The 14,983-nt window shown below is 43.4% G+C and overlaps 1 protein-coding gene across 2 annotated transcripts in view; it reads left to right on the top strand.

The window, feature by feature from the left end:
- Positions 1 to 14,983, top strand: part of CACNA2D3 (calcium voltage-gated channel auxiliary subunit alpha2delta 3) — a 930,450-nt gene that overhangs the window by 687,808 nt on the left and 227,659 nt on the right. For both annotated transcript variants that reach the window (XM_025377234.1, XM_025377233.1), the window contains 2 exons: positions 9,861 to 9,932; positions 11,271 to 11,351. In XM_025377234.1, coding sequence (XP_025233019.1) covers positions 9,861 to 9,932; positions 11,271 to 11,351 — 153 coding nt within the window. The remainder of the gene's footprint in view (positions 1 to 9,860; positions 9,933 to 11,270; positions 11,352 to 14,983) is intronic.

The raw sequence follows: 14,983 nt of genomic DNA, 5'->3' as shown, positions 1-14,983 counted from the left end.
TGTCAGGGTTCAATTTAAGGCTAGAAGATGCAGAACATTCACAGCAATGTTTGGTAACAAGTGACAAATGATATTTGGCAATGGATATGGAAAGATAGGCGTGTGGATGGATAGACAGAAGGAACGATGGAAGGATAGATCAATAAAAATGACTCAGCAAGTTTGAGTAACCTTCTCCAGCATGTTAATGCAGGTCTGTTTGCTTCCGTTTGCTTGTTACTTTTTGTCTTCTCCGTGCTGCTAAGCACATTGCAGTGTTCAACTAAGCTGGTTTTTTTTTTTTTTTTTAAGTCCTTTTCCTTTATCGGTGTAACATCAGCTGGACATTGTGCACCAGCTTCTCGGCACTTCCTTACAGTCTCAGTCCAACCACATTGATATAGGCAGAATACACGAAGATATTCAGTGAAGGAGCCATGAGCAAGGAGAGGCTGTACGATGTGAAAGAGGGAGCACTAACCCCAGAGTCTTGCCTGAATTCCGATACTAATTTTCTGTGCCTTCTTTCCTCCCTGGGCCTCATTTATGAAATAAATTAAAGCATAGTGTTGGAGTAAATTCATGTAAGGACCATTTGCTGAGCATGTCTTGTGTACCATGCTCTGTGCTAAATGCTGTGGATGAAAAGAGGAATCTTTCCCAGCTTCTGCCCTTGGAGTTCACAGGCTCTACACAATTCCCAGTACTTCTTCCAGCCACAGTGTTCAGTGACTTTGCTTCATTAATAGTTTGCACAAATTTTGGTCCTAGATGGTATCTTTGGTTGTAGAATAAATATGATTATCTTTGTAGTGAAGTTTGAGAACATCTGGTTCTCATTTCCACTTAGTTAGGGAAGGTTTTATGGAGGAAGCAGCATTTCAGGGGGTCTTTAAACAAGGAGAAGGTTTTGTCCTAGGGCCCCAAAGCTCTGACAGTTGCCTGTGTTTTCAGGCATCTATTTGGAGGTGTCTAAACCACGTTTGTGAAAATATGAACATTTGGCCACTATGGGGGGTCAATTATGTGTCATGACTCATCATAAATATTGACCAAAATCCAATGCCTCATGATAATTTTCATTGTCATTTTTCCTGGGCATTCTTGAAATAAGCAGGTTATACCCAAATAAACCAACAAAGCAGTTTCCAAGACAGCTTTCAGATATGTTAATCAGTGATATTCTCATGACTATGGCTTTATTTATATATGTTCCTGGTCAAAGGCAGTATCCTCCCTCTATCTAGATGTTTACTCATAAAACATATTCCTTGCTTAATGACATATCCTAGAATCACTGGAACAAAAGGACAGAATATCAAAATGTTCCTGAATAATAACAATTTTATGAGAAGAGGACTGTTTTTAGATTCTCATATAGATGTTCCAAGATTGTCCAGCATTATATTCACAAAGTTGTCTTCAGTTTGTTAAGAAGAGAAAGAGAACAAACAAATTCAACAATTTAGCTCATACAAGATGCAGTTAAAGTTCAAAGAAGGAAATCTGTTTACTTTTGTATTTAAACAAGTTAAAATGCAGTGAAATCTCATAGAAGAATACAGAATCTCCAAATCTCAAATGCAAGTAATAACGATTCAGTAAGAAGAGGGAAAATGTTTTGGCTAAAAGCAAAATATCTTTTATGTAGCATTCTCAAGGATTTAGTGACACATTTTACCAAGACAATCAAGTGAAAAGCAAGAGGACATGTTGCTTGAAAGGTTTACTAACTTCTTATTCTTGTTTCTTATTCTTATTGTAAAGTCTCTCAATTAAACCTCTCACAATCAGCAAACCTCAAGATTATCACTAACAGTAGTGGAAATCTAAAGAATATGAGAGTAAAATCCACAGCCAGAGTCAGATGATGTTAACATTAGCCAGGTAGGCAGTATCAATATTTTGGTCCCTTTCCAGGCATGAGATGCAATAGGATTTCCTTGCCCCACATTTCAGTGGATTTTCACCTGTGTTATTCCTCCAACAGGTGTCTGTATCTCTACTGGGGGTGTGTCTCCAGAGAAAACATCCTCCTGAACATGCCCAGTACAATCTTACTAGATTCTTTCCCTGACATGTCTGCCCAGTGTTGAGGATAAGAGATGTTGTGATGATGGAAAGGGGTGGGAGATTTGGGGGTGGTGGAGGTAGGTGACCATTGAAAGGTTAGGTACAGAAGACTTTTTTGGCTGGTGGAGGAGGGAAGGGTGCAGAGGTTTTGTTTGGGGAATGTATCTAAATTGCCACATAGTCTGCTTACATTCCCTTTTCCCGATGTACGTTTCCCTGCTCTTCGCCCTGGTGCCCTCACAAACTAATCATACAGAGAGTTGTTCTGATGGCTTTCTGTTGTCTTCCTCTCTCCTTGCCATGGAGTGTGCAAACTGCAGGACATAGGTGACATTTCTTCCCACCTTCACCCCATTAACCCTATTATGTGCTACCCAGAAAATGGCCCTTAAGAATTCCCAAGTCATTGATAAACTTAAGCTCATGGGGAGAGGCAAAGGTGCCAAGGAGTTGGTGTCCCTTTTGTTCAAGCTGCATTTGAGAAACTGGGTGTGAAAGAACCTCTCCTTTGCTGTGCTTGCCTGTCACATTCTCAGATTCTGCATATCTTTTCTTCTTCTTCTTCTTCTTTTTTTTTTTTTTTGGAGACAGAGTTTCGCTCTGTCACCCAGGTTGGAGTGCAGTGGCGTGATATTGGCTCACTGCAACCTCTGCCTCCCAGGTTCAAGCAATTCCTCTGCCTCCCGGGTTCAAGCAATTCTCTGCCTCAGAATCCTGGGTAGCTGGGATTACAGGCGCCCACCACCACGCCTGTCTAATTTTTTGTATTCTTAGTAGAGACAGGGTTTCACTGTCTTGGCCAGGCTGATCTTGAACTCCTGACCTCATGATCCACCTGCCTCAGCCTCCCAAAGTGCTGGGATTACAGGCGTGAGCCACTGCGCCCGGCCCAGATTCTGGGTATCTTAAGGAATCAGTGGTTCTCTTTTCATAATGTCTCATCTGGTTTATAGATGTGCACAGCTGTGTTTTTTCACCTCTTAGAACTACTACTTTTCTGTCAAGGCAAATGTTATTATCAGACCTAATTATTGATAACAGCCAGCCTTTGCCTCAGTTGGGTAGGTAACTAAATGGCATCAGCTGGCATTTAAATACCTTTTTTTTAGTTTCTGAGATGGAGTCTCACTCTGTTGTCCAGGCGTTGCACAATGGCGTGATCTCGGCTTGCTGCAACGGTCACCTCCTGGGCTGAAGCAGTTCTGCCTCAGCCTCCCAGAGTAGCTGGAATTACAGGAGTGCCCCACCACCATGCCCAGCTAATTTTTGTATTTTCAGTGGAGACGGGTTTTCCCCACATTGGCCAAGTTGGTCTCAAACTGCCAGCCTCAGGTGATCCGCCCGCCTTGGCCTCCCAAAGTGCTGGGATTACAGGCGTGAGTTACCGCGCCTGGCCCCTAAGATAGGTTTTTGTTGGTAAGGTCCATACTCTGGAAACGGCTTTTTGTCGTCCAGGACCTCATGCCTGCAATTTACCCTGACGGCCACTAGATGGTAGCAGTGTCTTTTCGTAGAGTGCAGGTTGAGGTTCCTCACAGGTGCTGAAAGGAAGACGGCAGAAACACAGCTGCGTACTCACAAGTTATACACACACATAGAAAATATTTATGTATTATAGTATTATACATTTATATTATTTACTAACATAATCAATATGTTGATCAATGTTAATAAAGCAAAACACTAATGTAAGAGGAGCAAAATATAGAAGAAATATGATATTTGATGAGAGTTAGTGGATTAGCTTTTGTTCTTGACTTGGACCCAGTCCTGTATCTGAGCCGAGTTCACCATTTGTGCACAACCTTCCCTTTAAGCCCAAGCCTCCAGGGCTGAGCAGATCTGGCAGGAGGCTCCACTGAAAACCACCTGGCGGTCCTCAAATGGGCTGCCAAGAGTGCTGTCCTTGGCTTGCTCAGATGCCTTCCAGGTCCAGCTTGCCTCCTTTCTCTGCAGCTTGGCATTCACCCCCAGAGGCTTCCAGCTGCAGGAGAAGTAGAGGCTTCTGCAACCAGCCCTGGCAAGCTTTCTCTGAATAGAGAGATGAAGAAGGCAACCCAAACAGCTGTCCTTCAAAGGTGGAGGCTGCCCAGGCAGCAAGCACATAGCCACAACTGCTACCCACCATGGGGATCCACTGGGGAAGCAGCCAAACTTCTACTCATTGTGAAGGCTTGACATAAAATTGTAGTGACAGTAGTCTTTTGTACCATCATAAAGAGTGGTCATTACCATCAGTATTCGGGTACTTTGCAGGTACCTAAATTTCTTCCCTTGTGGGAAAGACACGCAACCACCCATCTTGGGAATGTTGGTACCCTTTTCCCTTTGACCTTTTTGGCCTTAGAAATTTCTCCTTTGTGTGGATTGTACATGGCACTTGGGACCACCTCAGTGGGTGTCTAGAGCTGCCTAGGTCATTTATGGCCCAGATTGGCACTTCTAAGAGTCACAAATCCATTTCATGCTCATTGGAGCTAAAAGAAAAAACTTACTGGCTCAAGCAACGCAATAATGGAAAAGGGCATTGGTGGAATTGATCTTGGGAATGAAGGCATTCAGGAATTGGTACCCTCCCGCCCTTTCCCTCTTTTTTTTTCCTCCCTTCCTCTTTCTCTCTCTCTTCTCCATCATACACAGAGCATGTGCACGCGCACGCGTGCTCACACACACACACATTCATCTCCTCTCTGTGGGTTTGTTTTTTTCAGTCTCATCGCCTCTCTGTGTGGCAAGAGGACATGGCTGCCAAGCTGACGTTCTTATAGCCATTCACAAGGGAGAGTAGGGAGTCTTTCCCATTTGCTGCAGGTCGGAAAAAGAAAAAAATCTCAGGTAGCCTAGCCTGAACTGCATGCCTAATTAATAAACTTACCAGTGCAGCTCAGGCAGAGTGTGTGTGTGCACACTTGTGTGCATGAAGTGCTCTGGTTAACACAGCTTGGGTTGGCTGTCCATCCCCACACTCAGGATGGAAGAGTTTGACTGCTAAGAAACCTTGTGGTTGGAGGGGATGAAGACGACTTTCCTAAAGGAACCAGGTGACACCTACAGAAGAAGGAAAAGAAAGGTGCCAGGCAGTTTACAAGATGTCTACCCCTGCATTGTTCCATTTACCAATATCCTTAAGTATACAGCAGTGGAATGAAATCGCTCCGTGGCAGACTACTTTCTCCTGCTTTTGTTAGACTGGCTTTCAGGAAGCATTCTGCATCTGTCATATAAACCCTGACAGATATTGATAAACACCAGGCATTTTCGCTTTAGTTCATGCTAGACCTGGAAAAGAGAGCCTCTCTGCTTGCCGAATGAGAGCCAGCATGCCATCCCCAGCCAGTTCTTCCTCTGCCATGTTAGCTTTTCTTTCTCCCCTGGCGGACTCTAGGCTCCTTGGGGATAAGACTCATGCCTTATTTCTAGTTGTCTTTCCAGCACATGGCATGGAACCTGGCACACAGCTGATGCTCAAGGAGTGTTTATTAAGGAAATCAATGAGTAAGTGACTAGGCCAGCAGCAAAATGGATGGATTCACAAGTCTTGTGTTGTTATGCTCTCTGGGGTCATGTCCTAGGGCTGGCCATGTTGCCAACTGATGCCATCAGTGGGAAACTAATCAAGCATTAAGGAGTAGGCCTGGCATGACCGCGTGGACCTTGCACATGAGTTCGAATGCATATTCATATGAGCCTACATGCATGATTAACTTGGGAAGCTGACAGGAAGCAGTCAATCTGTTGAGCAAGTTTGGGTTTTATAAACCAGATGTTCAGTATTATTATTCATCATTTCCTTTGATACCCGAACGGTCCCCTTATGTAGCATGGGAAATGAAGGATATGGAATAATATACACTTATTATACAACAGAGCACCACAGCCACAGATTTCGGAGGCCTGCTCAAAGCCTGGGCAAGTGTAAGTGCACAGCAGTTCATTTTGAGATTCCCGTTTGGACTTGAGTTAATGGGATTTTGCCCAGATGGACCATGGGTGACCCCCATCTCCTGCTCCTATCCCTTGGAAAATGAATGTTGACTCTACATCTGCGTTTTTCTTGGAAGCCAGATGTATGAATCATAAGCAGTGCTCTTGCCTCAGTAGCAGCTACAGGTTGAGGGGCCACAGAAAAGCAGGGACCCCCTAGTGTGTTGGGAGACAGAGGGTTTCTGGCCCTGGTTGGCTGCATAACTTCTGCTTGGTGGTCTGGGAAAAAGAAAAAAACTTGCCATTGACTGCTATTTCCTATGGCAAGAGTATAGAATGCCTTTCAATCATAAAGTGCTTACAGTATAAATGAACTTGCAAATTGATGTGTTTCTCCAGGAAATGTTTAAGATTCACAGAGTCCAGACCTGTGGGGACTGGGAATGATGGAGCTGGTGGGTGCAGAAAAGAGTCTTAATTTTCTGCAAATGGTATTTCCGTGTTCCTGCCAGCCCTTGTTGCCATGATGATGAACTGGTATATATAGGAAAGCCTACGGGTGAGGGTTCTGGCCAAGCCAATTCAACTTGGGGCCAGAACTACCCCTAGGAGAGGTCCATGAGATCATTGGCCCATATGTGAACTGTTGCCAGACTGAACTCACTGCATTTCCTTTGTTTACCTGGGGCTGGTTACAAATGAATGGTTTCAGTACCAATGCAATATTATGGGTTTCTTATTTAAAGTAATGATGCAGTAATTACATTTGGAATTAGCTCCTGAGTGAAGTTGATACTATATTCGGGATTAATATTTTGAAGTTAGTTTCTCATAATCTTGTCTTTGTGCCAGGACAATTACTAGTGATTTATAACTGATTTTTACTGGTTGGAGGAAAAAGGCTTCATTTCTCATTATTGTCAATGATATGTTTTGATTTCATCCATGATACATGTTGGCACTGCTTGAAATTTGATTTGAGTTGCAAAGTGGCAGTTGTCCAGGGTTATGGATCAGTTCAAATCAGTTTTCTTTATAGCATTAACAATTAATCAAGGAGTCAGAATATGGGAAGACTTCTAATTCTAAGAGAACTATTTACTGTGGGCTGGTTCTGCCTTTGAAAATGTCCTTGCAGGTTTCCAATGGTGGCCATAGTATGCTTTGAGTATTTTAAGCAAGATGTTAGAACCATGTTCCCCAAAACTGTTATAGACTGTATATACTGGTTGACTTGGTTCATGGCAACACTAACAGTCAGCATCACCTCATAGTTAATATTTTTTGGTTGTTATATTGATGAATTAAATTTTGTTTACATATTCTTACACCCAAATTAGGATGCCCAAAATAATCACTTACATGATTAGCATGTATATTATTAGTCATGGTTCTCTAGAGATATCCTATAGAGCTAGAGATAGGCTATACAGATAAGGTGGGGAAGAATTTAGTTTAAGGAATTGGGTAACACAATTGTGGGGCTGGCAAGTCTGAAATCTGTCAGGCAGGCAGGCTGGCATGCTGGAAATTCCAACAAGAGTTTATGTTGCACTCTTGAGTTTGAAGGCAGTCTACAGGGAGAATTCCTTCTTTTGAGGGGGGCCTTGTCTTTTATTTTAAGGCCATCAATGGATTGGATGAGACCCACCCACGTTATGGAGGATAATCTTCTTTACTCAAAGTCTACTGATTAAAATGTTAGTCACATCTAAAAAAACACCTTCCTAGCAACATCTAGACTGATAGTTGCTCAAACCACTGAGCACGATGGCCTTGCCAAGCTGACACATAAAATTAACCATGTCACCATGAGTTCCCAGTCCTAGATAGACCAGGAAAGTCTTGCTTCGTTTTACTTGTCATGGAGGAATATAGGCCTATCTTGATATCAATGTAAAACTAATAAAAACATGGCCCCCTCCACCCCTGTTGGGATATTTTTTCCAACACCTGCCAGCTTCTCTTAGCTGTCATGATTATTGATGGAAATGAAGTGGAAAGGATTGCCCTATACTAATGCTTCTTGCATTTTAATATACATATGAATCATTAAAATAATTATTCACATTCAGAGTGTTTGGTATGGGGCCTGAGACTATTTCTAACAAGCATTTAGGTGCTACAGGTGCTGCCGTCCTGGGTACTGCATTGTAAGTAGTGACATCCCACAGCTCTAATAATCTATTAGAAGAACAAGGCAAAAGAAAGACTAAGTTTAATGACCTTTACTCAAGTGACCAGCCAGTCAATGGGGGCTTCAGATGCTTAGATTTTAGGATCTTCTCTTTATAATGCCTCTTCCCAAGGAGATTGAGGGAGTGACACCTGATTATTCTGTGGAACTAAAGCTATGGAAGAGAAGTGTCCAAACATCAGAAAACACACTAGGTTGAAGACAGTGGATTCTGGTTCACAGATTGCTTCACTTGGGGGCTTGAACAGCCTGTGAAGCCAGAAGGACTTGCCTGGTCAATTTTGGTGCCTGTCAGCGGTGCCTCCAGCCTTAATCTCATTTTGGACTCCGCTACTTACTAGCTGTGTGACCTTGAAGGCAGGGAAAAGAAGCTGGCATCCTTTGAGCACTTCCATATGCCAGGTACCATGCTGGGCAGTTTTCTATTTTGTCTTCATGGCAACAGTGCTGGGGAATAGTGGGCATTATTTCATATGAGCATGTGGAGACTTCACTAGTGCCGTTAGGAAAGATTCAGAGCTGAGATTCAGAACCAGATTTGTCTTGGGCCAAAGCCTACCATGTTCCGAGACTCTGTTTCCCTATTTGTTTGGGACAGAGTAGGGGTTCCTGCCTGTCTCCCAACACTGTGTGAAAAGCAGGTGCAATGGTGTGTCACCATGTGTCTGTAACCCAATTCAGAGGTTTAAAGACACAGATCACATGCTGTATTTCAAGGGCCACTCTTTTCATTTTATTTATTTATTTATTTATTTATTTATTTTTATTTTTATTTTTTTTTGAGATGGAGTCTTGCTCTGTTGCCCAGGCTGGAGTGCAGTGGCGCTATCTCGGCTCACCATAAGCTCCGCCTCCCAGGTTCACGCCATTCTCCTGCCTCAGCCTCCTGAGTAGCTGGGACTACAGGCGCCCACCACCACACCTGGCTCATTTTTTGTGTTTTTAGTAGAGACGGGGTTTCACCGTGTTAGCCAGGATGGTCTCCATCTCCTGACCTTGTGATCCGCCTGCCTCGGCCTCCCAAAGTGATGGGATTACAGGCATGAGCCACCATGCCTGTCCTCAAGGGCCATTCTTATAAGAGAAATGATGACCTTCTTCATCATGATTTTAGAAGTCAGATGATAAAGTTATTATTTAATTTTGTTTTTGTTTTATTTGTTTTCCATCTGGGACTGGCATTCAGAGACCCAGAGAGGTAAAAGGACATTGACTGGCTGCCTTGGGGGAAATAAATGCTTCCAGATTCTGTCGTTTTTAGCAGGGGCAACTCACCAGACCTTTTATGCACATGCTTTCTGATCCTCAATATTTAGATTAAGGAGAAGCACTCTTATGAAACGTAAATGTCTGGGAGGTAAAATAGTAAAATAAACCTGTGCCAATAAAATAAAAAGAACCAGGAAGATCCAAGCAAGGCTCTGTTTGAACCAAAGTGGCTGAAAGCAGAGAACAGATCTGCTGGAGTGACTAACGACAGCTGATTTGTTTCCCCAGCAGGGGGCTGGGACTGTCCTCTGCAAATCCAGGAGATATGTTGTGCTCACTGCTCCACTGAAGGCTTGGGTAGGCACTGGTCCATCTCAGCAGCCCCTGGTCTGGAAAGGACATGATTGTCAAGGGGGCGGCCTCCAGAACTGTGGTTTCCAGACCATTCCCTGGTAACTGGCTTTTCTCTTCCATCCAGCTGACTGATGATCAGGGCCCCGTCCTGATGACCACTGTAGCCATGCCTGTGTTTAGTAAGCAGAACGAAACCGTGAGTACAGTGGCTGAGCTTCCTGCTTGATGCTAGGAGGGTGGTTTTCTCAGACCCTCTCTGACTCCAGCTCTGGTGACTTTTGATTTTTAAGCATAGGATGTATGTAATTTTTCCTTATTGTTTGATCTTGCTGTTAGAATCACCAAATCAATCAGATGAGAGGAACCCAGGTTGGCGTCATTTTGGAGTTCGCAGCACCTTTCCAAAGTTTAAGTGTTAGAGGACCAGAGGAGAAAAAGCCCCAGAGACCATCCTTGATTGTGGTGCACTGACCACTCTCATTTATAGTTACCAGCCTTTTATTAGTTTCCTAGGGCTGTTGGGAACGAAGTGCCACAAACTGGGTGGCTTAAAAAATAGAAATTTCTCCTCTCACAATTCTAGAAGCTGGAAATCTGAAATCAAGATATCGGCAGGGCCATGCTCCCTCCGAAGGTTCTAGGGGAGAATTTCTCCTTGCCTCTTTCAGCTTCTCCGGGTCCCAGGCATTCCTTGGCTTGTGGCAGTGTCACTCCAATCTCTGCCTCTGTTTTCATGTGGCCTGTTCCTCTTATGTGTTTCTCTGTGTCCTTCCCTCTTGGAAGGAAATCCGTCATGGGATTTAGGGTCCACCCTAAATCCAGGATGATTTCATCTCAAGATCCTTAATGATTACATATGCAAAGATGCTATTTCCAAATAGCATTATATTCTCAGGTTCTGGGTGGACATGAATTTGGGGGGACACTGTTCAACCCACCACAAAACCTTAAAAAAGACAATGGCCTTTCTGACATTGGAAGGTTTTAGCAAATCACAATGGTTACATGCCTTGGAAAATGGGGCTCTGGAGGCCTATTCCTTCACCCTGGTCCTCAGTTGGTAAAAGTGTTAGGGTTATTATATATTTCTCTGGCTATTTAGTCTCTCTCTCCTGGGCACCAGATGGCAGTGTAAATGGAGAAAGCAGTTAACATACTGTCTTTCCTGTAAAAAGCTTTCATAAGAGAAACTGATGAATGTTTAGAGCCCTTAGCTGCTGAAACTCTTGTGTTTCTTCAAATCAGTGTTTAATTTTCAAGACAGGAGAGGGAAGCTATTATAGTGTCTTGGTAGGAGTATGCGTTGGGGACTGTGGTAGTTAACGGTTGGCCTGAGAAGCTCTCATTTTACCCAGTAACATTTTAGGTAGAGGGTGGGGGATAGAAGAGACCGTTCTTGGAGATGTGGGTTAATCCTCGGTCTCTATCAGTTTGGGGAAGGCACCAGGCAGACGGTATGTGACTTCTCATGAGATTCTGTTTCTTTTGCCAAGTTAACTTACTGTTATTATAATTCAATGTTTATTTTCGACAGAGATCGAAGGGCATTCTCCTGGGAGTGGTTGGCACAGATGTCCCAGTGAAAGAACTTCTGAAGACCATCCCCAAATACAAGGTAATGAATGACCTAGTCACTCACTGAAATCAAAGCAACAGAGACACCTAGAGCCTTGTTTTCACAAAATTTAGGCTTCAAACTCTACTTTGGAGCGATGTTTTTGCTCACCACTATTACAACCTGTTAGCTTGTCTTTGTACCATCTGCACGGTTATTTAAAAGGTTTTTTTTTTTTTTAATTTACAATGACTTGCTGTTTTTCTTATTTATCTCCTCTAACCTCAGTTTAAAGAATCAATGTTATATCGTAAGTTTTGACGTGATCATTGAATTTTTCTGATACACACACGATACTGACATGACTGGTTTGCCTTTTAAAAAGATAGTCCAGAGAGTTCTTAGACCCCGTCCAGAAAACTCTCCTATTTCCTGGTGGGCACTCTTTGGAAAAACAAATCAAAAAGTGGGAGGGGGATGCCCTTGAGGCACAACCCAGGCACACAGCACTGCCCAAGAGTGCTCTGAATGTAGGCGTGAGCATGTGCATGCCAGAGGCATCAGAGAGCAGCCTCCACCAGATCTGGTTGATTCCTGCACAGGGGCAAACACCACATTCACCCTCTCATCCCCCAGCACCAAGCAGACTGGCTAGCTGGTCTCCATTTCTGGCCCACTCAGATTAACGAGGGTTCTCTTTGTCTCCATCTAAAGGGAGCCCAGGAATCAGGAATTATTGGCTGCCAAGGGCTTCTTTCTTAGCACCACCCTCCCTGATATACTGGGGCCTGATTCACCACAGCTGTCTAGGGGGACCTAGGCTTTCCTGGGCCTCGGGTGGAGGCAGGCAGTGGTTAGAGCTTGACTCTGCAAGTGTCTGGCTCCATCATTGATGAGTTGGGTATGGACAAGTCCCTCCTATCCCTCGTTCCCCATCTGTCGATGGTGACCACCAGCTTCATCCACCAGGGCTTTTGTAATTGGAGTTAAGTTCCCAGAGGCATGAAAGGACATTTCATTGATCCAAACCCATAATAAATGTTGGAAACTGTAGTTCCTGAGAAATTGAAAGTCAAGGATGGAGATAAGGGCAGACTTTGAGGCCCCTAAAGATAGTGGACTTTACTTTTGATGAAATCGCGAGACCTAGGTGTCCAGAACTGCTGGCTCAGTTTCAGAAAAGGCATCCCACCTGTAGAGAACATTTCCAAACAATTCTTGAGCCTCTTATTTCACATGAGGAGATTTAGAAACCTAAGCACTGGGCCACTACTTGATACGTGTCCAATAAATCAAGAAAGAAGGAACATAACAAGGAACCAGTAACAATTATCCTTTGTGTCAGTTTCTCCAGGCTTCCTCTAGCAGGCAATGTGCAGAGCTCTTTATGGCATTATCTCGCTTACTAATTAGACATTACAGTCACCCCCATTTTATAGTTAAAGAAACTGAGGCACGGAAAACTTAAATATCTTGCCAAATCTCACATCTTGCAAGCAGGAGAACCATGACTTCCCCCCCTCCTTTTTTTTTTTTTTTTTTGAGACGGAGTCTTGCTCTGTGGCCCAGGCTGGAGTGCAGTGGCACCATCTCAGCTCACTGCAACCTCCGCCTCCTGGGTTCAAGCGATTCTTCTGCCTCAGCTTCCTGAGTAGCTGGGATTACAGGTGCACACCACCATGCCTGGCTAATTTTTGTCCCTTTAGTAGAGATGGGGTTTCACCATGTTGGTCAGGCTGGTCTTGAACTCCTGACTTTGTGATCCACCCGCCTCAGCCTCCCAAAGTGCTGGGATTCTAGGCGTGAGCCACCGCGCCTGGCCAAGAACCATGATTTTAACCTCTGTAACCATAGCGCTACCAAGAACAATAAGAGCAATGACAATTGTAATAATAATAATTAAAATAAAATAATAATAATAACTAAAATACACTGAAACATTTATTAAACTTCTTACTGTGTGGTTGGTGTCATCCAAAGTGCCTTATATGCATTATTCCTATTGAATTCTTACTACATTCCCATGAAGTGGGGACCCTTTGACCTCATTTTTACTTAAGGTTGCTTGAAATAACTTTCTCAACATCATTCTGCTAGTAACAGATGAAGGAAACAAAGCATGGGAATAGAGGAAGAAGATCAGCTATGGAAAATTAACCAGCAGTGCTTGAAATGCAGGCATGTGTGTTTTGTGCTTTTCCAAGGGTCAAGCTGGGAACCAGAGATGTAGATGTGGCGTAAGTTAACCTAGGGCACCCTTCCCTCTGGTTCCCATACAGAGCCTTGTGAAAGGGGTGTGTGTCAGCCAGGGACAGCCATGGCCAAATGGGCCTCTCTCATCCAGGAGAGAAGAGCTCCAGGGAGCAGAGTTCAGGTCGCACCTTGCCCTCCTGATTAACACCTTGTAAAGATGAGTCAGCTCTTGGCTCTTGGGGTTTTCCCAGAAGGTAGAATTCTTTCTTTCTCCCTTAGCTTCATAGATTTTCCCACAAGCAATCAGACTTCCTGTAATTTTTATTAAGAATTCCAGACACCCCAGCAATAATTTCCAGACACCACGACCTCTGTTAACATAACGAGCCATTTTATAATTGGGTTCACTTCATTAGCCCAGTCTCTCCAGTTGGAAGGGAAGTGCCTCCTTTCCCCAGGCTGTTGGACCATGCGGCTCCTGGCCTCCAGGAGAACATGCCTCTGGTCCAGGGCCCCTTTGGCAAGCCCAAGTACTGGAAGACCTTGTGTCCAATCTGTTCTCCATTACTCCATGGGGCTGTACATTAGAATGGATGGGAAGACTGGTTCTATTTTCGATGAAACCAAAGTTAGCGATTTCATCAGTGTATTGATTTGTGGCCAAAAACTAATGCTGGATGTTGTCATATAAGCTTTTAATTATTTGAGAGACTCATCCACAGAATGTGTTGTATTCTGAGATGTGGTCAGAGCTGCCCTTCCTACGTCTGTTAGGATATAGCTATATGCCATCAACCAACACACAAAACATTCCGATGTTGTTTTCTCAGAATGCTTACCTGGGGAGGATTTTAACCAGTTTCTGAATATCAGGAAGACTTTCTCAGGCACAGGCTTAAGAAGAACTGGCTGTGCATCTGCTGGAGCAAATCGGCTTCTCCTTTCCAGCTCATTTTTAATATTTAGTTGGAATTTTCAAGATGAGCTTGGTAATATTTGAGTAAAACGGTAAATGTCTTAAAGACACAAACTAACTGAATGCCTCCTGCGTGCCTGACTTTGTGCTAGGGACTGTAGAAGTCAAAGGTAAGTGAGGTGGCCCCTTTCCCACAAAGAGCTCATTCTGTTGGAGGAAGTACTACCTCCAGTTATTTCTGTTTTCTTTTCTTTTCTTTCTTTCTTTCTTTCTTTCTTTCTTTCTTTCTTTCTTTCTTTCTTTCTTTCTTTCTTTCTTTCTTTCTTTCTTTCCTTCTTTCCTTCTTTCCTTCTTTCCTTCTTTCCTTCTTTCCTTCTTTCTTTCCTTCTTTCCTTCTTTCCTTCTTTCTTTCTTTCTTTCTTTCCTTCTTCCTTTCTTCCTTTCTTCCTTTCTTCCTTTCTTTCCTTTCTTTCCTTTCTTTCCTTTCTTTCCTTTCTTCCTTTCTTTCTTTCTTTCTTTCTTTCTTTCTTTCTTTCTTTTCTTTCTTTTCTTTCTTTTCTTTCTTTTCTTTCTTTTCTTTCTT

The sequence above is a fragment of the Theropithecus gelada genome, chromosome 2, assembly GCF_003255815.1.
Source record: "Theropithecus gelada isolate Dixy chromosome 2, Tgel_1.0, whole genome shotgun sequence".
Taxonomy (NCBI): domain Eukaryota; kingdom Metazoa; phylum Chordata; class Mammalia; order Primates; family Cercopithecidae; genus Theropithecus; species Theropithecus gelada.
Note: the sequence above shows the minus strand (reverse complement) of the source record. Positions and strands in the feature narration are given on the sequence as shown.